This window comes from Taudactylus pleione, unplaced genomic scaffold (genome assembly GCF_031769625.1).
Source record: "Taudactylus pleione unplaced genomic scaffold, aTauple2 ptg000329l, whole genome shotgun sequence".
Lineage (NCBI taxonomy): Eukaryota > Metazoa > Chordata > Amphibia > Anura > Myobatrachidae > Taudactylus > Taudactylus pleione.
The window spans coordinates 2,387,501-2,413,393 of record NW_028284730.1 but is presented as its reverse complement, the minus strand read 5'-3'; the positions used below and the strand labels follow the sequence as shown (position 1 = coordinate 2,413,393).

Here is a 25,893-nt window from a genome sequence, read left to right as displayed (position 1 = left end):
GATGCAACTGACTTCCCCACAGGAGCGCACACCAGTCGACATAGAGCATACACCGATTTTGAACAATATGCTGTTCCGATGCGTCGGAATCGGGCATATCGTTCCAAAAATTGTCTAGTGTGTACGCACCTAAAATCTTTTGCACATCGTTTGTGTATACACATTTCCATCCATTTTATTTTCGTAAAAACTTTATTGAGATGGGTATGCAATCCATCTATCTTTTTATATATGGCCATTCCATGTTTAAACCCCTTGAAGTGTGGAGTTTTGGCATCCAAATAATCAATTATTACATTTCCTCCTCTATTTTCTTATTCTCCTTCCAGGGCAGATGTTAATGAAGATGAGCTTCTCTATGGTGCATTAGTGTTACTGAGCCTTCAGTAACATGGAGTTACCCAGAAGAGGACTTTAGGACTAAGTGTTTTCTTACCGTAGACCATACACCCCAAAGACAAATGAAAGGGGTGAAATGGAAAAACAGCAACTCTCTGTGGATGATGACCTCTTGCCTATTTATTATGTTAGTTCTGATATAGGACCTGGTACGTTTTCTAGGGTTTGGCAGGAACATGAGGTTTCCTCCTCTGCCTCACATCTTAATCTATTGCCACCATTGGATCATGGTGGTTTAGCATCAGCTCCTCCCAGCACCGAGAGGTCCAGGTTTTATATACATTGCCGCAAAGATCAAGAAGGAACAAAAGAAGTTGGTTTCATTTCAGGTACTAATGGTGGGAACTATTGTGCAGACAAAGATTATTCCAGAGTACAAAAGGAAATATTCCCTAACCTCCATCCATCATCATTACCCAAAGCCACCAATACAAAAACCCAGGTCAATCCCATGGCCAAGAGCACCTCTGCTCAGGATGTTATTTTGGCCAGTTTACTTCAGGTTCAACTATGTGTGCTGGACCTCCAAGATCAGATCGATAATTCTGAGACCTGTCGCCTCAGAGCCAAAGAGCCGCAGTCTGAGACAGACCCACCTTACGTTGAGTTTGATGATGCCGTAAGGGAAAATCAGCATCAAGAACGTGAAGAGGACCAAGAGAGTGATGACACTTTTTACTCAGAGGTGGAAGATGAGCGCCTATTCTGTGACAATCCTTTATTTAATAGCTCCAAACCTTCACACCCTGTGGGTCACAGCATACAGCCATCTGTTCCTGCACTGGGCAATGAAGGCGGACTTGGCACTAGTCATAGGATAGAGACTCAGGGGAACGAGCTGCTATTAGCACAGAATGTTTGGGATAGCAATGGAACAGGTACAAGAAAAGCTGTTTGGCATCAAATAGCACGTGAAGAATCGCTGGAAGAGCTACAGATATACGAGGATGAGTGGGAGAAGAAAATGGCGCTGTCTGCCAGCTCGAGGACCAGGAAGTGGCATCTTACTGACAGTCAACAGTATACCCAGGAGGTACGTGGCACACTTGTATACAGTCAATGGTCCGGGTATAATGCCACCTTATTTATGGTTATAAATATACATTCTTTTACATTAGCATGTTTTAGCATTAACTTTAGAGCAGCATATACCTGTGATTTAAGAAACCGCCTATACACGCAACATTTGGAGCAGGTCATCCTGTTGTTAATCCTATTCTTGGACAGACTGTGCCCTGATTCTGTGGTGACTGAGGATGTCGCTGTTTTCTTACTGTCGGTGTAGCAGTGGAGGCTGATTGGCTGCATCTGGATCTAATTCCTGCATATAGCAAAAGCCGTTAACACACTTTGGCTTTGATTTCCCACAAGTTATAGTTTCCAGTACATTGTACCTACAGAGTTGTGGGGCTTTGCTGTGAAATGTAACCCACATTAATGTAGTTGTCACTGCTCATGATCATTCAAAGTATTGCAGAGCTGAGGAATTATTACATAACACACATATAAAACGCTGTAATAGCACTGCTTTGAAGAACATCAATGTAGATTCATAGGTTTATGTCAGTGCTGGACAACCTGATGCACGTCAAGGGCGCCATATGGGTGCTTGTAACCTTCAAATGGGCCGCACATTTTCCCTCTTCAAAAAGATAGGCAGAAAAAGTAAAATATTTCCAAAAATGGTCTCCGAACTCTCACATCAGCAAATCCACTGGTCCCACAATACTCCAACATTCAACTCTGACCTTTCACATACATTGCAGGATCCCCCCCCCCCCCCCCCCCATCCTCCCAATATATCCCTCTGGCTCTTGCTTGCCCCACAATGCCACCACTTTACACTCAGAGACCGATTGGCACTGGTTGTATTATAATTTTATATAAAATAAGCAGGGCGTCAGCAACCAAGTGTTAGGTGCCGTTGTGGGGGGTTAGGAGTAAATGATAGTGTAAGTAAGGGAAGGAGAAGCACGTGAGGGAAGAGGGCCCTGCTCGTGAGAGCTTACATTCTGCCAGAAGTAGAGAAGACGTCAGACCTGGTGGCCAGAGAGGAGAAATGGAATGGCTGCTGGCATATTGAGGGCTGCTTCCTGCTCATCACTGACTTTTGTATTGTTGGAATGGAGCAGTAAAATTTATTATAAATTCTAGTTTATAAGGGACCTGCTGTCAAATCTGTATGAGGCTCATTACTAAGCCCCCGAGCACAATAAATACTTCTCCACTGTCTCATGGCTTTTCTGTATGAAGCTGCCCATCTATTCATATAAGGGCTGATGCTGAATTTCAGTGTGCTTGTGTCCAAAATTATAGACACAAAAATGCATATAATAATAATATAAACTCATTTGTCAGCAGCTGCAAGTTGTGTACAGAACCCACCAGTAGCCTCTGTGTCAGGTTTATATCTGACCCACGTACACTTATCTTCACATTTTTTAAACATTTGCTTTAATAGCTAAATATGCATTTGCTATTAGGTTTGACAGCGTGAAGACAAAAAAAGCCTCTATTGTAGGTATAATGCTCTCTTCTGTGTACAAAAAGTTAGAGCACGCTAAAATGCGCTCATTAATCTTCTAATATATGCAGGAGCATGGGAGAAAGGACCCATCCACTTCAGAGGTGAGCCAGTTTGTGTTCTGTGCACACAAATGTAGGTCTAACACCACACCTTCCCTATGTTCACCCGTGTTCAGAGACATAATGTTAGCCCCGTAATCCTGCATTTAATGTATGAGCTGGCTTTAAACTTGATTGTATTCCTCTTTATACAGGAAATGGGACCTGTAAGTATAATTAGTGATTGGCATTATTATGGTAACTGATCAGGGCAGAAGCCCCATTGCTGAGAGGGGCGTAAACAATTTACCGTGTAAGGTTCAATTTTCAACTGCTCCTCTATGGACTTTGTTTTGTCTTCCTCTGATTCAGCGCAGCAATACGTTAGAGAGAACTGAGCAGTGTCTCCTGGTCGTCGTCTTTTTTTTTTTTTTTTACTACTTTTCTTAGTAGTAGTTCTACTTCTCTCTTAAGCCAGGCCAAACTTAGACCCGTCCTAGATTGAGCATTTCTCCCTTAGTAACTCATGTCTGTCAGCAGCAGGAATTGCTGTGCGTAAGAGAAGGCAGTGAGTCACATGGTCTGTCCTCATTGTTCTATACGGACATCCTTTATAGTGCACACTAGAATACAAGGGCCGTGCACTGTTCAGTCTGCAAATGAAAATGATATTGTACAATTCTAAGGCTTTGAAAGAATTTACTTTTGTCCCATATAATAAGGGATTACTGTATAGAAAACAATCTGGGTACAGGGCATTACTTGGTAACCATTTAGCAGAAGTCCGTTATTTGCTTTCCTTGCCTGATAATCCTCTCAGAGCTGGGGGGGGGGGGGGGTTTGAAGCCCAAGGTGTGTGCTCCAATCACCTAGTACAGTGCATGGGGCTTTGCACCCTCTCCCCATCCCCTTGGAGCCAGAAGACCCCATTGAAGGGAAAAGGGAATCTTCAGGTCCCCCTTTGCCGAAGCTAGGGGGTACGCCTTGATATCCCCAACCCCCAGAGCCAAAAGGCCCCTTAGGGAGCAAGGGTCTTTTGGCTTTCCTTCTCCGCAAGGCCCCTTTCTCCCCAGGGTTGGCCAAAGCTTCTATCTGGGGAACAGACTCTTCAGCTCTCCCCAAAAGGAGAGAGCCTCTGGCAACTTAGGGAGAGGATTGACCATAAGGGTCTCGCCCACAAACATGACACGTACAAAAATAAACATAAAAATGTGTGTCGCAAAAGGTGCAAAAAGTGCAATAAATAAATAGACCCTAGCCTTTCGTCCAGGAATATAACAAATGATCCTTGCCCCTGCTAGAAGACTAGGGCAAATGAAAAATAGTGCTGTCTGGAAAAAAAGGTGCTCAGTGCAAAGTGCCATACTAGTGCAAAGGTGCCCATACCTTCACCAATGCATTTTCGGGCACCCCTGGCTCATGCAGCACATAGCACCTCGGCTTCAAGCAGCCGGCCTCTTGGCCCGAGGGTCAAGTAATGGCCCATCACCTACCAGGGGCGCCTTTAACCGCTACAGCGTGCATAGGCATCTACACTTAATCTTAGCCAGAGATTACTTGTCCACCTAACTGAGGGGTGTATGACCTAAAAGAATTAGGGGGTCTTTGTACTAAGCCTTGGAGAGAGATAAAGTGGACGAAGATAAAGTACCAACCAATCAGCTCCTAACTAACTTTTCAAACGCAGCCTGTAAAGTGACACAAGCTGATTGGTTTGTACTTTATCTCTGACTACGTTATCTCCCTCTCCCTCGGCTTTGTACATAGATCTGAGACATTATAGTGCTCTGACAGTACAATTGCTTGAGGGCTTGGCCTGATAGCAAGGTGTATGTGTGACATCATTTGATGCCAGGTATGACCTAATTAGTGCAAGAGCCATTTCTGGAAAAACGATGACAGCGGGTAAAAAGGTGGCATACACAGCCCCCTATGTGTGTTCACGGCCTGCACAGGGGATAAACTCTGTCTAACAAATGTTGCCTATCTCTCTCTGGTACTGTAGGTAGTTATGCACAGGACATTGTTTGTGGTTACTTTTCCCTTTAATTCAGCATAGACTGCAATGTTAACTGTGCACAAAGGACATTTAGATGTTTTGTTTCAAAGAATAATTTTTTATCAAATTGTATAAGAACTCTGATTCTCATCGGTACACCTCTTTCAGGTCTTCGTCTGCGCAGAAGACGCTCCATGCAATGTGACTGGCTGCACCTCGGCTCCTGAAGCGCCTGAATTCTGTAAGTGAGAACGTCCTTAGACCTACATCGCCCTGCTATGTGCACAATCACTGTACAACGAGATCTTACAGGAAATGGCCATCACAATTGTCCCATTCATCCTTAGCGGTGTGCAATTAGTGGCTGTTTTGTTTGGGGGAAAGTTTACACAAAGTTCTATTCTTCTGTCATGTAATTGGGGCTGATGCTGTTCTGCACTGTGTTGTTGTTGTATTACCTCAGTCTTGATAACTTTAGTTAGGTTTTTTTCCTCATTGTACTGCAACCAAAACTCATTTACCGGATATGTTTATTATTTTTCCACACATACACACAGCACTGATATGCTAGTGGTGCCTGACTACCCCTCCTTCTTTGCTATTACAATATAAATCGTAATTAAAAAGCTTCCAGTGGTTATAGATTGCTTTCCAAAAAGACTAAGGATAGATAGATAGATAGATAGATGCATAAAACTAAACCACAGCTCTAATTAAATACAATTTGTATATGTCCCTGTGGTGGAGGTGGTTTAATCCTTCTAAAAGAGGATAAGTGGGAAAGTTACCCATAGCAACCAATCAGCTTATACTCTAGTTATCATTGATCTAGTATAGTCTTTAAAATGATAGGTAGCATCTGATTGGTCTATATGGGTAACTTCATCTGTCCCCCCGGTTTGATACATCTCCCCCTTTGTGTTTATACAATATAACTTAGGGGTATATTTACTAAGGTGCGGGTCTTTAGAAGTGGAGATGTTGCCCATAGCAACAAATCCGATTCTAGCTATTATTTTCTAGAAGGTGCTAAATAAATAAGTAGAATCTGATTGGTTGCCATGGGCAACACCTCAACTTTTATAAACTCGCATTTTAGTAAATAAATCCCTTAGTACAATAAGAACATCAATATGGGACCTGAGTAGCACAGAGAATTAGAATTAGTACTTACTGACTCAATAAATCACTGAAAAGCAATGTAAATGGTACGATTAGACTTCCTCCTGTTCTATAAATATACAAAGCATTACAATAAAATATATTTAACTTTTACTATTATTATAGAATTTAAGAAGTTGACTGTAGGCCAGGGGTTCCCAACCACGGTCCTCAAGGCACACTAACAGTCCAGGTTTTAGGGATAGCCATACTAGAGCACAAGTGACTTAATTAGTACCTCAGTTATTTTGATTTAATCATCTGTGCACAATAATGGATATAACGAAAACCAGGACCTTGTGCCTTGAGGACCGAGGTTGGGAATCACTGCGGTAGACTGTTCACTTCATTCCCAGAATAAACTGTTAGATCAGGGGTTCTCAACTCCAACCATCAAATACCCCCATTAGGTCATGTTTTCTCAATTTCTGAGTTCATCTATTTTGCTGGATCAGTACTTATCCAACCTATTTCCACAGATAGAAATCCTGAAAACATGGCCTGTTGAGGATTGAACCAGATATTTGTGATTTTATTAATATTAGAGATTTATTTAATAAAGGTGTAAAATGGGGGGGGGTTATACTCAATGAATTTTTTTTTTAAATCCAATATTTTTTGGAGTTTTTAAACATACAAAAATAAATCAATGCAGAAAAAAGAACATAATGTACTTGACAATTAAGTTGGTATGTAATAAAAAGGAAATAGGAATATACTGGTACAAGTGTACCCAGCACGGCAGTCTGACCTTATTTTTACCTCAGAAATCAAATGCCACATTAATTGCAGGGTGATACCTCACAGATTAATAGGCCATTGCTCATACTGTTACAGTGAGGAATAATAGAGGGTGTGTTCTGATCGCTGGCTGTGAGCATAATGTGGTGTATTCCGGTCATTCAGTCCTTTTATCACCAGTTATTGAAGCTCATAAAAAAATTTTTTACAACATGGAAATGTTTTGTGTGTGTGATTCATCTGCACGTGCTCTTTGTATGCATCTACAATAGTAAGGATTTGTTGTGTATGTTTGTGGGGGTTTTCCTTTTTGAAATAAGGAGAGCACGAGCCTGATCTGGAAAAGCTCCATTTATAGGTTTTTGCTTTGTCTCTGTAGAATGGTCTGTGTGATAGGCCCAGGTTAGGTCTTGTGGTTTTACAAGTAGCCTTACAATGAAATGCGGCTTAGATTAGTTCCTACCATAGGAACAGAGGAGCTCATTCAGACCTGCTTGCTAGATGCATTCGCTCGCTCCCAGCATATGCAAATCTAATGCAAGGCAGGCGATTGTACGGCAAGGCATTAGCACGCCCACTATGTCTTGGCGTGCGATCACTTTGTGTATACAGACGCCCACCAGCCATTCATAAGACGCCCACTTGCGCACGTCATCTCCTGGAAGTGCATGAAAACATTGGTACGTCAAGCACCATCGGATGTGCTCGCAGCTCTTGAGGTTGACTATACCTTGCCGCAAGCACTGCGATCACTTCAGTGTGAAATACAACCAGGTGACTTGTACAATGACGCTGCCAGTTAATTATGCACGCCTCTGAAACGGCGTTGAAACACTCAGGTATGCCTGCGTTCGTTCCTCCACTCCCCCGTTTCTAGTGGCCTGCCCTTGTTACCACTCACAAACGGCCTCTCCTTTCACTCATTCAACTGGCTTGTCTATGCTGGGCGAGCGAGCACTTCCCGATCTTTCGCAGAGGTTCGCACACGCACATTGCAATCCATACCGATGCGCAGATTGCAAATATCGGCCAGGTATGAGTGATCGCATCCTAGCGAGTGGGTCTGAACCCGCTCCAGAGCCCTGGTTTAGGAATTGATCCCACAGTGCACAGGGTCGCACTCCTAATGTGCAGCGTTTTATAGCATCTTATATGCTGGGTTTTACATTATTATATGAATTTAGCAAATCCACACCACCTTGCATGGTTTCCAAATTACAATTGAAGGGGGAGATTCAATTCCTTACACAGAATATACTTCCCCCGGGCACTATGCAATTAATTCCTGCGACTAGCCCCGAGAATGCATTTCTCACAGAAATCCACGTTAGCTAGGGCTCCTGGACTGGTCACGAGTGCCAGGGCGTGCCATAACTGCATTGTGTCTGGCACTTGGCACAGGAGAAGCTGCATAACGCTGACTGGGACGATTTCTCTGTCCCTGGAATGCTCTGGACTATAAAGTCTCTTGGTTACGACGTATTACAGTTTTGTAAATGGTAATGTGGCATTTCTGTATCCTCTCCTAGCTCCGTGCCAGGAAGCGACTTTTGAAGAGGAAGGGTTACTGTTTTCAGAGCCTGGTTTATGGACGACATTGCTACTAGCAGATGAGGAATCTGAGCACAAACCCCTACCTTCCATGGACCATTCATCCACTTCCCAAATGCAGGAGGAGCCAAGTGAAGAGAGCTTACTCACACTGTGCCATGACCAATTCATACCCATAGAGAACCATGAAGTAGGCACACATCTGTTATGCCAGGGTTGCCAAGGCAAGGAACATGTAAGCAGAAGATTGCCATTAGAGAGCATGAATGAAGAGTTGCGCATGACAACACAGCAGGATTCCCCGGAAATTGTAATAGATCAGTGGGACGGCAGAATGGAAGAGCTGCGGATGACCTCACAGCAGGATTCCCCAGAGATTGTTATAGATCAGTGGGACGGCAGGAATGTAGAGCTGCGGATGACCTCACAGCAGGATTCCCCAGAGATTGTTATAGATCAGTGGGAGAGCAGGAATGTAGAGCTGCGGATGACGTCACAGCAGGATTCCCCAGAGATTGTTATAGATCAGTGGGACGGCAGGAATGAAGAGCTGCGGATGACCTCACAGCAGGAATCCCCAGAGATTGTTATAGATCAGTGGGAGGGCAGGAATGTAGAGCTGCGGATGACCTCACAGCAGGATATCCCAAAGATTGTTATAGATCAGTGGGCCGGCAGGAATGTAGAGCTGCGGATGACCTCACAGCAGGATTTCCCAAAGATTGTTATAGATCAGTGGGCCGGCAGGAATGTAGAGCTGCGGATGACCTCACAGCAGGATTTCCCAAAGATTGTTCTAGATCAGTGGGCCGGCAGGAATGTAGAGCTGCGGATGACATCACAGCAGGATTCCCCAGAGATTGTTCTAGATCAGTGGGAGTGCAGAACGGATGAGCTGCGGATGACGTCACAGCAGGATTCCCCAGAGATTGTTCTAGATCAGTGGGAGTGCAGAACGGATGAGCTGCGGATGACGTCACAGCAGGATATCCCGGAGATTGTAATGGATCAGTTGGATGACGTGTCCACGGATTTTGAGACTTCTGGGTAAGTGAAGCAGCATTAGGCTGACCATGCACGTGTAATTGCAGATCACTACGAAATGTAACGCTGTGGACATATATTTTTCACTACACAGCTCTGAAGAGGTGACCTACGTGGATACTGTGGCCATCACTCAGGATGCAGAGGCAGCGCGTTGTCTGGCTGTCAAGCTGTTCCATCTGGATGGCTTTAAAAGGTCGCAGGTTGCTGCATATCTCCAGAAAAAGTAAGTGTTAAGCGGCTGAGACACTAACTCCGCATTTCACATGCAGATACACCTGCAGGCGCACACAGAATATAGGCATGCCGCATATCCTTTTAATCGTCAGAAGCTGCTGGTGCGTACTATTCACATCACTGTGCATGTTAGACGCATTTGAAGATAAAACGTTGCACGAAAAGATGCCCGGCACTACAGAGTCGCACCACAGCATGGCATGACTAGAAGGGCTGTTTAACGCACAAGGAGGCTAGATGTATGAGGACACATCTGTATATATTCACATCCGGTCTTATCACTTGTAAGAAGTCTCGAGATGTATCAAACCTTGGAGAGAGATCAAGTGTAGAGCTATAAAGTACCAACCAATCAGCTTCTAACTGTCATTTTTTAAAGACACCATGTAAAATGACAGAAGCTGATTGGCTGGTACTTTATCTCTCTCCAATGTTTGTTTCATCTCCCCCTAGTTGACTACATATTGGCTTAGAGCTCTGACCTTCCCTATTCAACCTTAACCTACACATGGACAGGCTGGAATTAGCTGAGCTTAAATACACTGTGTTACTGTCAACATTCTAATGCTGTGATTGGCTACAGCTGGTTCTGACCCTGCTCACTTCATCTCCTGCTGCCCTGCATGTGCTAGTCTATTGCACATGGCATTACCTGAATAACACCTAGCTGGACCCTGCCGGGGTTTAATAATAAGAATTAGAAGAATACCTCTGTGTGGCTTTTTAGTTGCGTTGATTTTACTACATAACCCACTGACACAAAGAACTAATAATTAATTACTATTTCCTTCAGTGCAAAACAATGTACAGTGCATGTAGTGTACACGCAATATAAAGGCCATCACACCATGGACCTGGGTGCGGGGAAGCAATAGGTATATCACAAAGTTCACATGCCCATAGCCGGAGATTGCTAAATACTCTGTGGAAATTAGCGAGACTTCCTGTTTAGTGATTATAGACCGGTGATTATTTGTTGGCCTAGTGGTAAAAGTGTTTCCTCCTTACACTATATTCCTTATCATGATTTCTGTAACTTGTGTTTACACAATGGAATTGGCTTGTCATGTGCTGTACAGCGCGCTGCAATGAGGATGCACATTGTGGATCTCATTCAGAGTCGGTCGTTGCAGCCGCACGGTCGTACGGAAAAAGGGGCCGGATATGCAAATGATTCCCTCGCAAGTTGCGTCCCTAAGTTCGGATCGGTAGTTGGCCGACCAAGGGGAGCAAGCGGTCGGAAGACAAAAAAATATGCCCCCTTCTCGTACGCATTGCACGTCATCTCCGGGCATATAAGGATTAATCGAGACCATCGTGAACCATCGGAACTGGTCGTAGAGCTTAAGGTTGACCATACCCTCTCTTAAGCTCTACGATCATGTCAGTGTAAAAACCTCCCATGTCACATGTGCCATGACGCTACTTTGTTAATTATGCACTCCCATAATCCGTATGCATTCCCATAAAACGCCGTTCGCATAATTAGGCACGCCTGCGTTCGGATCTCCACTCCCCCGTTTTCAAGCACCTTCCCCTGTTACCACCCACAAACGCCTCACCCTGTCACTCAACCTACCGACCTGGCTGTGTTCAAGGAGAGAGAACTTTCTGATCGTAGCGGCTAGTTTGCGCACGCGCATTGCGAAATTTACGCATGCACAGTATAGCGAACATCGGTGGCGTACGACCGTGCGGCCGCAACAACCGACTCTGATTGAGGTTGTGTGTGTGTGTGGTTTGTACTGTGGTCCAGCTGCTGACTCGTGTGTCTGCCTCTTCCTTGTAGTAATGATTTCAGCACTATGGTGGCGGAGGAATACCTGGCTCTCTTTGACTTCACGGGGAAGAGCTTGGATGTGGCTCTTAGGTAAGAGCAGTATTCATTGTCCATGCACTGAGAGAATGGGTGTCTCATGTCCTCACACAATGATGAGCTGTCTCAGTCCTTTTATCTTTTTTATAGTTATGAAATATAATCTTAACTTATTAACTGTACTTCCAGCATCATTTGTGTGATAAAATACAAAGGGAAAAAAAAACATTTGTATTTTACTATTTTTATTTTCTTCACCAGTCACAATGGGTAGGACCATAGTCCTTCTTAGGGTGCCGCTACAGTGCCGAATCTGTCTCTTATTTATTATTATTACCATTATTATACTTTATTTGCATAGTACAGCCACTGGCACTTTGCTTATTTTCAGTTATTTCCCTTTAAGCTATTCTATGCTTTCTGGGAACAAATATATTGGCATATATACAGAAAATGGACGTTCTGTCAGCCTTCCCCTGCCTATTCCCTGGTAGGAACAGACACAGGAACATAAACTGATATCTTCTAGTACAGGGAATGATGTAAAGAGAACCTGTCCTTTCTAACTCATGGATAACAGCTACTTAGGGAGTTAAACTAGTGTTCATGAGGACCGGGACATTACTGAGGCACTGCATGACTAATATTTATGGGACATTAGTTCCTAGGAAACATATATGGTATATATTCAGGCATATTGGTTCAGCCTACAGATGGTCTCCCTCCATTGTGTGTAGACAACAGATGCTCTATCAGCTCTAGAAACCGCCGTTGCCTGAGGCTTTCCAGGTGTAATGCAGCAATCTGCAATATTTCAGGTCTCTGTTACAAGAGCTGGTGCTGACTGGGGAAACTCAGGAACGAGAGCGGGTCCTGTTCCATTTCTCCAAACGTTTCCACAGCTGCAACCCCAAGGAGTTCAGCTCCGCTGGTGAGTGATCGCTACTTATGTCAGCTTAATGCCCTGTTTTCCATGCATCATTTGCTAGACTGCACAGGACTTGAACTCAAGCTATCAGATAACCAGAATTTTGTGCCTGTTTCAGATGCTGTTCACACTCTTACCTGTGCCATCATGCTACTTAATTCAGACCTACACGGACAGGTAACATTTCACCTATGTTTATGAGCTTACCCATACAACCAGTTTTGCCAGTTACAAAACCAGCACAGAGTTGGCAGCAGAAAACTAGAGCTGTCCAGTAAAATTACAATACACAGTCCCAGTTACAGCTTTACTTCTAATGCTCTGTATGTCTAATCATGTGTCTACACCTGGGGCCTGTTTAATGCAATTCCAAATGCAGTCCGATCATGTGATACTTAGCAAATAGCACATGCGTTTCGGTATGAGGGCCTGATTGAGCGTGCACTGCTGACTGCAGGTTCCCGATTATCGGGAATCTGCACGTGCGCAGCACCAGTTCTGCGCATGTGCACAACAGGTGCTGCAGAGTGAGATTACTGTAATGAGAGAGAAGGCTGGAGAGCACAGGTTTTAGGGCATACCTTCAGGTCCCACCCTGATTTGTAGCAGGCATCTCCCGATTATTTCCACCTCGATAAAAGTAGGCACACTTCTAGTCTGTGAGGAAACGTCCTGAGAGCGACGAGTTGGCGAATACTGGGCGGTCTATAGAGCGCACCAGCGCAAAACCATGGCGTTTAGCAATGCCCTTTTGGGCTGCTTCAAGGAGGTAGGTCTGACCATGCACAGCAGTGTAATTTGGAATGGGGGTGATTTAGTCTAATGAAAAGGTGTATTTCTTTCAGCCCAGTGCAGAGGTAAACTGAGAAAATAAAATAGTGGCTCATGTGAATATGCCATTGGTGTCACCAGAGTTTCTACTTCAGGGTCCATAGGGTATCCACAGGATACCTTGGGGTATAGGTGTGACGTCAGTCATCGGGCACCATAGAGTTAAGCTTTCAGCCTCCCAGGATGCACTAGGGTCCCCCTCCTATACCCCGCCCCCGAGCCAAGGCACCTCAGTTTAGTTTGGTGCCCGGCCGGAGTCGGGTGCACCTGTTGGAGTGGGGGCTAAGAAGAGCCCCTGAAGTTTTCCTGCATGCAGCTGTGGCTGCACATCTGGATGTACAGCATGGACAGTCAGTCCTGACGTCCATGCTGTCTTCCCTACACCCCCGCCGGTACCAGAACGCCGGTACCGATCCGGGGATGCTGGTGAGCATCTGGGGTCACAGCTAGCGGTGACCCCAGATGTTCCGGACCATGGCCGGAATCAAGGGGGACAGCAAGGTAAGCAGCGGGGTCCCGCGGTGGGTCCCCGCTGTTACATGGTCCAGAGTCACCAGGCAGGGGGCTCCCTGGGGACTGGCTGCAGCGTGGAGCCAGGTATATAACCTGCGCTTCCACTACCCCCCTGGGACAGCGGACCGCAGCAGAACGGTAGCGCTGCGGCGTCCCAGGGGTTAAATGCATGCCAGGGGAGCGCGCCTTCCCTGTGTCACAGCCGGCGCCTCCCCCGCTGCACACAGCCCTCTCTGCAACACGCCGACTTGCCCTGTGGCAGCGCTCCTCCCCCAGGCCAGCCTCCTCTCTGCTCCTCGGCGGCCATCTTCCAGAACGCATGGTGAACGCTGCTGGAAGCCTGGACGGAGGCATCGTGGTCTGGGTCCCCCCGCATACCTCTCCTCCGCTGTGGTCAGGTCTGTGTATGCAGCGCTGTGTCCTGCCAGACTCTGTGTCTGTGTAGTTGATTTATCAGCGCTGGTTAGTGCAGGAATTGATTTTCTTTGCATTGTATGTGACTGTGCTAGCGCTGCTGCCTGTATCTTCTATATCTGACTGTCAGCTTTATTACTGTCCCTGTTCTTTCTGCTAAGCCCTTGCGGTGCGGTGCTGCAGGGTGGTCTCTCGCCTTTTTCAAAAACAATTGGTGAGAGGGGTCACATACATTGTACCATCATGTCTGAAAGTGATTTTCCTCTCCGGCTACAGTGTACTACGTGTAAAGTACCTTTAGCGGAGGGGGAGGGTAGCACGGAGGGCCTCTGCCGGCAGTGTTTGTCTATGGCGCGGCCTATTACGGTTACAGCACCGGTACAGGAGCCGCCCTGGGCTTGTTTCGCTCGGGCGCTTACAACCTTAGTGGGCCAGTTAGCTCCGCAGCCCGCGTTTACGCAGATGGGTTTGTCCCAGCAGTCAGTGGTGTCGTCACCCATGCAGGGTTTCCCAAGACAATTGGTGGTACCCCGCAGTCTCCCTATTTCCCCTCTCCCGGTTTCTCAGGAGCCGGCGTGGGTTAACTCCCTGACGAGTTCTGTACAGCACTTGTCGGATGTGTTGCAGGGGGAGGCTGTGATGCGGCCACATAAACGTCCGGTGTCGGCTACTTATGAGGATGACGAAGGGACGTCTGATGATGGGGAGATTCTGGATCCTTACGATCAGGAACCTCTCCATACTAAGGACGCTGACGCTAGGTCCAAGGTGTATATTCCTGGACTTATTCGGGCAGTCCGCACAGCCTTGGTGATTGAGGACGAAGTTCCCCCAGCGGCTAAATCCAAGTATGCCTTTTTTAAGGATGTGAAGGGTGACGCCACAGTCTTTCCTCTTTCGGGTCAGTTGGTGGACCATTTAGAGGAGGCGTGGAAACAGCCTGGCAAGCGATACCAGCCGCAGAGGCGCCTGGCGGTGGCTTATCCGTTCGCGGATAATTATTTTGCTAAGTGGGAATCCCCTCCACAGGTGGATTCTCATGTGACACGTCTTGTCCGTAGTGCCACATTGCCGATGCCATCCATGTCCTCCCTTAAGGATGCTACGGACCGCAAGGTGGAGATCTCCCTGAAGTCCGCTTATTCCCTTGGCCATTTGCTGGGTTGCCAGAGCGATGGAGCGCTGGGCGGATTCATTGGAGGCGTCATTTGATTCCGACTGTCCGGCCGAACAGGCGGAGTTGATTGGTAATCTCCGTGATTTGGCCACTTATATCAACGAGGCGGCCTTAGACATTAGTACCCTGGTGTCTCGAATTTCTTCAGCAGCGGTGGCTGCTCGTCGCACCTTGTGGTTGCGATCCTGGAAGGCGGACGCTGATTCCAAAAAGGGTTTGGAGGCGTTGCCCTTTAACGGAGAAGTTCTCTTCGGTCCAGATCTGGACAAGATTGTGGCCACGCTGGCGGCAGCCAAATCGGCATGTCTCCCGTCGGCCGCTGTTCCTTCTGGTTCAGGACCATCGTCCTTTCGGTCTTATAGGGCCCAGGGCAGGCCCAAACCATAGTCTTTTCCCCGACAGGCTGGTCCCAAGAAATCGGCCAGGCCTCGGAAGCAGGCATGGAGTACCAGACGTCCGGCCCCTAAGCCAGATGACAAGCCTGTGGCCTGACGGTCCGGGCCTCCCTTTGGGGGATCCCAAAGTGGGAGGCCGCCTGCTGCAGTTCGCCCTGTGTTGGTCGGTCGCCACGACAGACACTTGGGTTCTCGAGGTGGTCTCCCACGGGTACGCCCTCTCTTTCCGGCACAGATCCCCGGCTCGATTTTTCACCACGGGTCTACCATCAGACCGGAACAAGGCCACGGAGCTGCGGAAGGTCTTGCACACTATGCTCCAGGCTGGAGTTATAGTGCCTGTTCCATTCTCCCAGAGGGGCCAGGGTTTCTATTCCAATCTCTTTTTGGTGCAGAAACCCAATGGGTCGTATCGTCCGATTCTCAACCTCAAAGCTCTCAACAAGTCTTTGCGGGTGCCGAAGTTTCGGATCGAGACCCTACGGTCCATCATTCTGGCGCTGGAACCTGGGGACTACATGGTGTCATTGGACATACAGGACGCTTACCTGCATGTCCCTATTCTTTTGCGCCATCAACAGTTCCTCAGGTTTGCAATCCGCAGCGACCACTTTCAGTTTCGGGCGTTACCTTTTGGCCTGGCGACAGCACCGCGTGTGTTCACCAAGGTGATGGTGGTCATGGCGGCTTCTCTGCGGCTGCAGGGAGTCCGCATGTTGCCATACTTGGATGACCTTTTATTAGTGGCAGGATCTCCGTAGCTCCTTCTGCGCCACTTGGACCTGACCATTGCGCTACTGCAACGGCACCTCTGGTTAATAAACTGGCAGAAGTCCACTCTAATCCCGTCTCGGCGGATTCTGCACCTCGGAGCCTTATTGGACTCGGGATAGCAAAGGATCTTTGTGACGGGGAAAAGATCTCTGCTTTACAGTCGAGGGTGCGCAGTTGTCTGCACAGCCGCCGGGTGTCTCTACACTCGGCGATGAGGTTACTGGGCTCCATGGTGTCGGTGTTCGACATGGTGGAATATGCCCAGTTTCACTCCAGACCTCTGCAGCACCTGATCCTGTCCAAGTGGAACGGGCTGCCTCAGTCTCTAAAGTCCCAGACGATGGTGCTCACCCCGGAGGTTCGCCTGTCCCTTGCCTGGTGGTTACAGACGACCCATCTCAGCAAGGGACGTCCGTTCTGGGTACCAAATTGGGTCCTGTTGACAACGGACACCAGTCTTCGGGGCTGGGGAGCAGTTTCGGGTCCACACTTGTTCCAGGGCAGGTGGACTCCGACAGAAGCGGAGCTTCCAATAAATATCTTGGAACTCCGTGCGGTCTTCAATGCCCTCCAGCAGGCACATCGGGTTCTCCAGGGTCGCTCAGTGCAGGTCCAGTCGGACAACGCTACCACCGTGGCCTACATAAACCGGCAAGGAGGAACCCGAAGTCGGGCGGCTCTCGTAGAGGTGTCTCGGATCCTGGTATGGGCGGAGCGCAATCTTCCGGCCATATCAGCTGTCTTCATCCCGGGAGTGCTAAATTGGGAGGTGGACTTTCTAAGTCGCCAGGACGTTCATCCGGGGGAATGGTCCCTGCACCCGGACGTTTTTCAACTACTGGTGGACAAGTGGGGTCTTCCAGAGATCGACCTCATGGCGTCCCGGCACAACAACAAGTTGCCGGTGTACGGGTCTCGCACAAGAGACGAAGAGGGGTCTCTGGTGGATGCTCTGTCCGTCCGGTGGACGTTCCGGTTCGCTTACCTGTTTCCTCCGGTTTCCCTTCTTCCACGGGTAATCCGGAAATTCAAACAGGAAGGAGGGACTCTCGCTAGCTCCCGCATGGCCCAGACGGCACTGGTTCTCAGACCTTCAGGGTCTGTCCGTGGACAGTCCTCTGCGGTTGCCGCTACGACCGGACCTTCTGTCGCAGGGTCCTTGTCTTCACCCGGACCTGACTCGGCTGTCTTTGACGGCGTGGCTGTTGAGACAGCCATGTTGAGGTCCAGGGGGTTTTCCAGCTCTGTAGTGTGTACCATGTTACGAGCTCGGAAACCGTCTTCCGCGAGGATATACCATCGCGTGTGGCATACGTTCTTCCAGTGGTGTCGACCGAGAGGTTATGCACCGTGGGAGTTTCGTCTGTCTCGGATACTCGCCTTCCTACAAGCGGGACTAGACCATGGGCTTCGCCTTGCTTCTTTGAACGTACAGGTTTCGGCCCTGTCTGTCTGGTTTCACCGTAAGATTGCTACAATCCCCGATGTGCGCACCTTTATGCAAGGTGTTCTGCGCATTCAGCCGCCCTTTGTTCCACCTGTGGCGCCTTGGGATTTGGCTGTGGTCCTGAGGGCTCTCCAGGGACCGCCGTTTGAACCACTGGGCTCAGTGGATCTTAAATGGCTAACAGCTAAGACTGTTTTCCTTCTGGCCATTGCTTCGGCCAGACGTGTTTCTGATTTAGGGGCTCTTTCTTGCAGACCCCCTTTCTTGATTTTTCATGGGAACAGGGCAGTGCTCCGCACTCGGCCTGAATTTCTTCCCAAAGTTGTTTCCCAGTTTCATGTTAACGAGGAAATAGTTGTTCCGGCCTTTAACTCACCTGGCCTTTCAGTGAGTGAGGCCACTTTGGATGTTGTGCGGGCCTTAATGACTTATGTTGAACGCACTTCTTCGTTTAGGAAGTCGGACGCCTTGTTTGTCCTCTATGGCTTCCATAAAAAGGGTTGGCCTGCTTCAAAGCAAACTTTGGCAGCCTGGATCCGTATGGCTATTTCTGAAGTTTATCTTCATGAAGGTCTGCCGGCTCCTCCTTCTTTGAAGGCTCATTCCACTAGGTCTGTGGGTCCTTCGTGGGCAGCTCGACGTGATGACTCTGCAGTCCAGATCTGCAAGGCTGCTACGTGGTCCTCTGTCCATACCTTCGTGAGGTATTACAGGTTTGACACCTTCGCCTCTCAGGATGCTTCCTTCGGGCGGCGGATTTTCCTTTTTTCAGCACAGGAGCGTCCCCACCCTTAAAGGATACTGCTTTCGGACATCCCCAAGGTATCCTGTGGATACCCTATGGACCCTGAAGTAGAAAATATGAGATATGGTAAGAACTTACCTTTGTTATCTCTATTTCTACGAAGTCCATAGGGTTCCACAGGACTCCCGCCCTGTCGCACCTGTGCTGCAGATGGGCTTTATTCTGGTCACCGGTTTTTCCGTCTCCCTCTGGTGAGAGTGTGATTCTTGTGTGTATCCAGATCTTCTTTCTCTTCCTTCTCCTCCTCCGGCCTATGGCTTGGTACCTAACTGAGGTGCCTTGGCTCGGGGGCGGGGTATAGGAGGGGGACCCTAGTGCATCCTGGGAGGCTGAAAGCTTAACTCTATGGTGCCCGATGACTGACGTCACACCTATACCCCAAGGTATCCTGTGGAACCCTATGGACTTCGTAGAAATAGAGATAACAAAGGTAAGTTCTTACCATATCTCATATTTTTTTAATAATAAAACCACTTTGGTGAAGGGCATGTAATAAGGGTGGTTGGGGCAGAGAAACGCTTATACACGATTTTGCATGGCCAGTGTTCCCAATCCTTTATCATACAGCATAAAATCCTGGAAAAATCTGTGCCCTTTATAGACCTACAAGTTTGTGCATTAAGATTACTCTAGAGGTCAAACTGTATAAACGGTTCTTTTCTTTGTTGTATAAGCTTCACCAGACGCTTCTTGTAATTTAAGTATGATGGTAATTGGCACTGGATGAACTTTGCAGAGTTTTACCCTGTTTATCCTACCTGAACATAGGCATGCGCACAGGCTGTGCAGGGTATGTGCCCCCGCACCCCTTATGCAACGCCAACCTAAAAAAAAGTCAGTAAGTCCGGGATCAACAGACACTGTTCCAGACTGTGTACCTGGGGGCTGGGAAGCAAGGCAGTGACGTTGGCGAGCACTCCAATCGAGCGCCACCACGTCATCAGCTGGCCCCCAGGAAGAAGTGAGTGGGCTGAGTTGGGGGCTGGTGGTGTGGGGACGTGGCTCAGCCACGCATTCCCATAAGGAAAGCCCTGCATACGCCTACACCTCTGTAGTGACACTTTCTGCCGTCTAATAACTTACACGCTGCTATTACTTCTAAGCCAACAGTCTCCTCTCTTCTTATTTTTTATTTTCTTTAATAAATTGCACCTCTCTCCTGCAGAACATTGGGAAGAGCATGACCACACAGGAGTTCATTAATAACCTCGATGGTATGAATGATGGTGGCAATTTTCCCCGGGAACTTCTGAAGGTACGTTACCATTCATGTGGTCCTGTGTTTCCAGTATTTGTTTGATGTGTGAGTACCATGGAAAGAACAGAAGTGTTTGAAGCACGTTGCAGAACAGGAGGCAATGGGAAGAGCGATGACGTTCCTTGCACGGTACGGACTGCATGAGCCAGTGCGCCTGGGCTAAATTAGAAAATTAGTATTTAATTACATTTAGTTTAGTAGGGAAAATCTATTGAAATGAGGAACTAAAATGGTGTAGAGAGTGTATATTTGTGGCGCAGAGGGTGGCACAGTCATTTACACACTGCAGGCAGACTTGGATTGTTTTACACCAGCTTAGAGTTGACAGGATTCAGAGAAGAAGATTTCTATGTTCACTTAGACCAATGTATAAAAAAACTAATAATAAAATGCTATTCGCAGACAAATGAGTCAAATCGTAAAAGCTTTCCCAACTTCCCGCTTACCTTCATGGTTAATATAACCTATAAACGATGCTAAACTGAAGTGTATAATAGCAGAAAAATAGAGAACATTTCTAGAATGCTGCTTTCTATGGTATTTATGACCTGGTAGGAGGTTGAGACGCTTACGCTCCTGCTTGTGGCACCTCCTAGAACTTCTCTGCTTTCCCGGAACCACTTGTAGTAGAGGGTAAGCCTGGACCTAGCAATGTGCTCGACGAGCATTGCTGGCACAGTTGTAGTTACAGTGTCATCCACCAATAGTGGCGTGTAGGCATGTATAGAGAATTGTAATAGAAGGACAATGTACCAGTGCAAAATGTTGTGCATGTTCCTTTTTATTGTTTGTATTGTCATATGACATTATACTATTACATTTTATTGTTTGTATCTTGTATTGTATTGTCATATGGCATTATACTATTACATTTTATTGTTTGTATCTTGTATTGTATTGTCATATGGCATTATACTATTACATTTTATTGTTTGTATCTTGTATTGTATTGTCATATGGCATTATACTATTACATTTTATTGTTTGTATCTTGTATTGTATTGTCATATGGCATTATACTATTACATTTTATTGTTTGTATCTTGTATTGTATTGTCATATGGCATTATACTATTACATTTTATTGTTTGTATCTTGTATTGTATTGTCATATGGCATTATACTATTACATTATATTCTTTGTATCTTGTATTGTATTGTCATGTGGCATTATACTATTACATTTTATTCTTTGTATCTTGCATTGTATTGTTATATGGCATTATACTATTACATTTTATTCTTTGTAGGGATTGCACCAGGCGATCCGCGTTGAGAAGCTGGAGTGGGCTGTGTAAGTAGTTTTGAAACATTACTGACTGTCTTATACTTTAGGAAACTCACCTGCAAACCTCATTTTCCTCTTTACCATCTGCTCCCATGGATCATGCTGTGCTTTCTCCTAATGCGCAGTTTACTGTTTCCACACCAGGAGTGAAGAGAAACTGGGAAATGTCCTGGTATCACGCCCAGAAAATCTTCTGTCTATTCGGAAAAAAAGCTCCCCCTTCTTGGACATACCGGCTCCTGACCCGCAGGCTCCAATCTACAAACAAGGAACGCTGTGTCGTAAAGTACATGCGTACATCGATGGCAAGAAAAGTAAGTGTGCGTGTAAGGAGATGAAAATAAATAACTAACCCTCACCCCACAAGTACCAGTATATACTAAGTAATTTGGATCCAACATACGTGCTCCCCAGACTGCTGCTATACTTACTCCAGTATACAAGGTTCCCCTCTCACTCCGGCCTGCAAATTTGTCCCATCACCCTCGTGGCTACTGTCCAAATATTAATTATACAGATATATTATAGATAGAGGAACAGTAGACTGAAAATATATATAGATATATTTTCACGCTCAAACACACACAACACGGAATAGCACTCCAATACTGATAGCAACAGCTGAGGTGCACTGCATATCAGAAGATATATATGGTGTGTGTGTATGTATGTATATATATATATATATATATGTATATATATTGAGAGATTGAGATTGATCATGTACTTTGGGCATTTAACCCATAGTGGTATTCGCTCTGCACCACCCTCTCAGTGGTTTCTGCAAAAAATATCTGGCATTGTACATAATTACTGCCGTGGTTTTCACGGGCACTAGTGTTATGATAGACTGTTGCTTGCTCATCACAAATTAATCAAAATGACAAAAATACCATTAAATAGAATTTGCAAATAAAAAAACACAAAATGAACCAATAAACCACAATTCAGTTAATGTCTCAATGTGTCTTTTAGAGTGCTAGTGCAAAACAAACAAAATGGAACTTTGGAAATGGCAAACTACTCTTAGATCTGTAACACTGAAAGTGTTTTTGGAAAGAGTAGAAACAAAATTTTAAGCTCTCGTTTAGGACCTCTGAAGTCCCATAAATAATATGTGGAAAATGTTCCTCTTAAATGAAGAAGAAATTGTTGTAGAACTTGCCTCGCAGTCACAGGAAGTCTGTGTCTAAAGGGTCTTTAGCCTGTGCCCTCTAGATCAGAGACTCTCAATAAGCCTTTCATTAGCTGCATTCATACAAATAATCCCAAATGGGCAACAGTGTGTCCTAATGTCTTGGATTATTCATTGAAAATTTTTTACGACTGAGATCTCATCCACAGATGTGAAGTATTTGATTATAAATCCTTGTTTCGCTGCTTGTTTAATAATAAACATTCACTAAGACAAGATGTTGAGTTGCGGAATGTGGTCTCATCGCTCTGTGCCAGTCCCCAGCTTTACCCATATTGAAATGTTGATGCATTCCATTGCGTTCAGCAATTTCATCAGAGACTAAACATTCTCCAGAGGAAGAGTTTAATTACTCTCTCGATTTCCTTAATACAGGCTTGAAGTACTGAGCATGTTGATCTTAAATACATGTATGTACTAAATCTTCATGCTGCTTCTTAATATCTTCTAACTTTTCCCCTTTATTACTGAAGCTCCATGGGGAAAGCGAGGCTGGAAGTCATTCCACACTGTGCTGAAGGGGATGCTGCTCTTCTTCCTAAAGGTATGGTAACTTACATAGAACAAAGGAGAACTTTCACTATGGGAATTATTAAGGACTGCAGTTTACACTTCTTGTAGAGACATACTAACCTATTATTCAATACAGTTATACAGCCAATGATACAGAGCTGCAGCAGCCCTTCCCCCTATACAGCACATGACTGATTCTTAAGTTAAGATTGGTTACATACTGAAAGAAAATAAAACATACATTTCTGTTTGCATGTGCGTGCACCATTCATATGTAAGAATTAGAACTGGCCTGTGTTACACTCTGTGTTTGGCTTTTGTCACCTGAGCAGGATGAGTACAGGTGTGACTTCCAGTACCCAGAAGAAGTGATAAGTGTGCACCATGCTCTGGCTGAGAAGGCGATAGAGTACACCAAGAGGCCCCACGTCTTCCGTCTGCAGACTGCTGATTGGCGCGTCTTTCTTTTTCAAGCTCAGTGAGTAACAACAATTATATATATGTCGCTTCAGTTCACACGCATCAAAATTGAAATGGAGTAGGGTTTTGGTAATGTCCTGAGGTAGAGAATGGATAAGGGTTTTGGTAATGTTCTGAGGGAGAGGACAGATAAAGCTTTTGGTAATGTCCTGAGGGAGAGGACAGATAAAGCTTTTGGTAATGTCCTGAGGGAGAGGACACATAAAGCTTTTAGTAATGTCCTGAGGGAGAGAATGGATAAGGGTGTTTGGTAATGTCCTGAGGGAGAGGACAGATAAAGCTTTTGGTAATGTCCTGAGGGAGAGGACACATAAAGCTTTTAGTAATGTCCTGAGGGAGAGAATGGATAAGGGTGTTTGGTAATGTCCTGAGGGAGAGAATGGATCAGGGTGTTGGTAATGTCCTGATGGGGAGAATGGATAAGGGTGTTTGGTAATGTCCTGAGGGAGAGAATGGATAAGGGTGTTGGTAATGTCCTGAGGGAGAGAATAGATAAGGGTGTTTGGTAATGTCTTGAGGGAGAGAATGGATAAGGGTGTTTGGTAATGTCTTGAGGGAGAGAATGGATAAGGGTGTTGGTAATGTCCTGAGGAAGAGAATGGATAAGGGTGTTGGTAATGTCCTGAGGGAGAGAATGGATAAGGGTGTTGGTAATGTCCTGAGGGAGAGAATGGATAAGGGTTTTGGTAATGTCCCAAGGGAGAGAATGAATAAGGGTTTTGGCAATGACCCAAAGGAGAGAATAAGGGTTTTGGTTTGTATTCCTGCAATGTTTCAAAGAAGGAGACAAGGGGCTGTGTGGAGGAAATCGCTGAGCACGGAGTCTAGGATGGCACTAAAGTTTTCAACCGTCAGGAAGAGTAGAGGAGGATTAGTGACCCTAAGAAGAAAAGAAGAGGATGAGCTTTGTTTTAGACATTTTGAACTTTTGGTAGCGTTGGAAAATCCAATCTGGAGCAAATATCTCCTCACAAGTCTAGTGAAAGTATAAATATTAATTGAACCAGATTAATGCCAGGTGTCCTCATATTGGTGGTCTAGGGTGTATAAATAGAATGAACAATGAAATAAGACAGGGTGCGGTACATGCAGGCAGTGTGGAGCGAACACTGAGCATCAGAACTAAGTATATTCCTGTCGTTTTATTTTCCTAAGGACATCCGAGGAAATGAATTCATGGATTTCCCGAATTAACTTGGTGACTGCCATGTTTTCGTCACCACCTTTCCCCGCCGCCGTGGGCTCGCAGAAACGGTTTTACAGGCCGATCCTCCCCACCTCTCAGTGCAAGCTGGACCTGGTAGGTGTTCTGTATAAAAGCCCTTGTGCTATTTTAAAGTCTTCAACTTGTACAGCTCATAGTTTTCACAGATACAAACTCGTGGTTCTGATGAAAAACCCTGCTTAAATCCAGGCAAACACTGGAACCCTGGGATTCTTCTTCTAGTGCATGTGTTGCTGGCATAACCTGTAAGTTGAGAAAATATTCCTGGTACTGCAGCCTATCTGTTCATTTAGGAGTCATCCCTGTGAAAAAGTGCTTCTGTAAAGGTTATTCGGTACAGTCCAAAAAATGACTGCTAAATACCGCGTGCACTTTAAAGGTCTTTAGTGTCTGGTTGATTTGAACTTCCATATGAATAAAACATAATTGGCCTAACATCATTTCTCATTGTTGGTCCTTCAGTATGTAATGTTTCCCTGGCTATTAGACTACTTCACAGGTTTTCAAACTCCGTCCTCAGGACCCCAGACAGTGCTTGTTTTCCAGGTCTCCTCACAGAATCACAAGTGAAATAATTAGCTCCACCTGTGGATCGTTTAAAATGTGTGAGGGAGTAATGAGTACACCTGTGCTCTTGCTAGGTGACTTGGAAAATGTGAACTGTGTGGGGTCCTGAGGAGCGAGTTTGAGCACCATTGGCCTGCCTTAATCTGGTTTGCCATACACCCCTTAATGTATCTGACCTCTGCACTCCATTTTACTTTTTTCGCCACAAATGTAATGCCACTATCTCACATTCCTCTCACCTAGGAGGAGCAGCTTCAGTCCCACGAGTGCTTGATGGACAGTTTTACTGACGACCTGACGGAGCATCAGCGGAATCTTCCAGACTCCAAAAGCAAAACGCGGGATTGGGAGGACTATCACCTGCGAGAGGAGTATTTACGCTATGAGGTGAGGAGCGGCCTGTCTGTGGGGTTGTCTGAGAGGTCACGTGTGGGCATCAGACATTTTGTCATAATGCAGAGTTCAGGTTGTTTAAACAGTTTCCTTTTCTTTCCATCCCCTCCCAGAAAATGAGGTACGAAACCTATGTGAAAATTTTAGCCTTGCGGATGGAGAGCGGCTGTGAGGACC

General features: G+C 46.0%; 1 protein-coding gene across 1 annotated transcript in view; it reads left to right on the top strand.

Moving 5' to 3' along the window:
* The window catches only part of PSD4 (pleckstrin and Sec7 domain containing 4), a 65,512-nt gene that overhangs the window by 37,299 nt on the left and 2,320 nt on the right, over nucleotides 1-25,893 (top strand). Inside the window, exons 3-17 of the mRNA XM_088443300.1 lie at nucleotides 330-1,432; nucleotides 5,132-5,204; nucleotides 8,395-9,463; nucleotides 9,555-9,686; nucleotides 11,487-11,567; nucleotides 12,332-12,444; nucleotides 12,560-12,618; nucleotides 19,963-20,052; nucleotides 21,306-21,349; nucleotides 21,488-21,657; nucleotides 23,012-23,082; nucleotides 23,384-23,529; nucleotides 24,687-24,831; nucleotides 25,567-25,710; nucleotides 25,830-25,893. The exon at nucleotides 25,830-25,893 is cut by the window's right edge and continues 2,320 nt beyond it. Of these exons, the coding sequence (XP_088299426.1) occupies nucleotides 476-1,432; nucleotides 5,132-5,204; nucleotides 8,395-9,463; nucleotides 9,555-9,686; nucleotides 11,487-11,567; nucleotides 12,332-12,444; nucleotides 12,560-12,618; nucleotides 19,963-20,052; nucleotides 21,306-21,349; nucleotides 21,488-21,657; nucleotides 23,012-23,082; nucleotides 23,384-23,529; nucleotides 24,687-24,831; nucleotides 25,567-25,710; nucleotides 25,830-25,893 (3,358 nt within the window). The 5' untranslated portion in view covers nucleotides 330-475. The remainder of the gene's footprint in view (nucleotides 1-329; nucleotides 1,433-5,131; nucleotides 5,205-8,394; nucleotides 9,464-9,554; nucleotides 9,687-11,486; nucleotides 11,568-12,331; nucleotides 12,445-12,559; nucleotides 12,619-19,962; nucleotides 20,053-21,305; nucleotides 21,350-21,487; nucleotides 21,658-23,011; nucleotides 23,083-23,383; nucleotides 23,530-24,686; nucleotides 24,832-25,566; nucleotides 25,711-25,829) is intronic.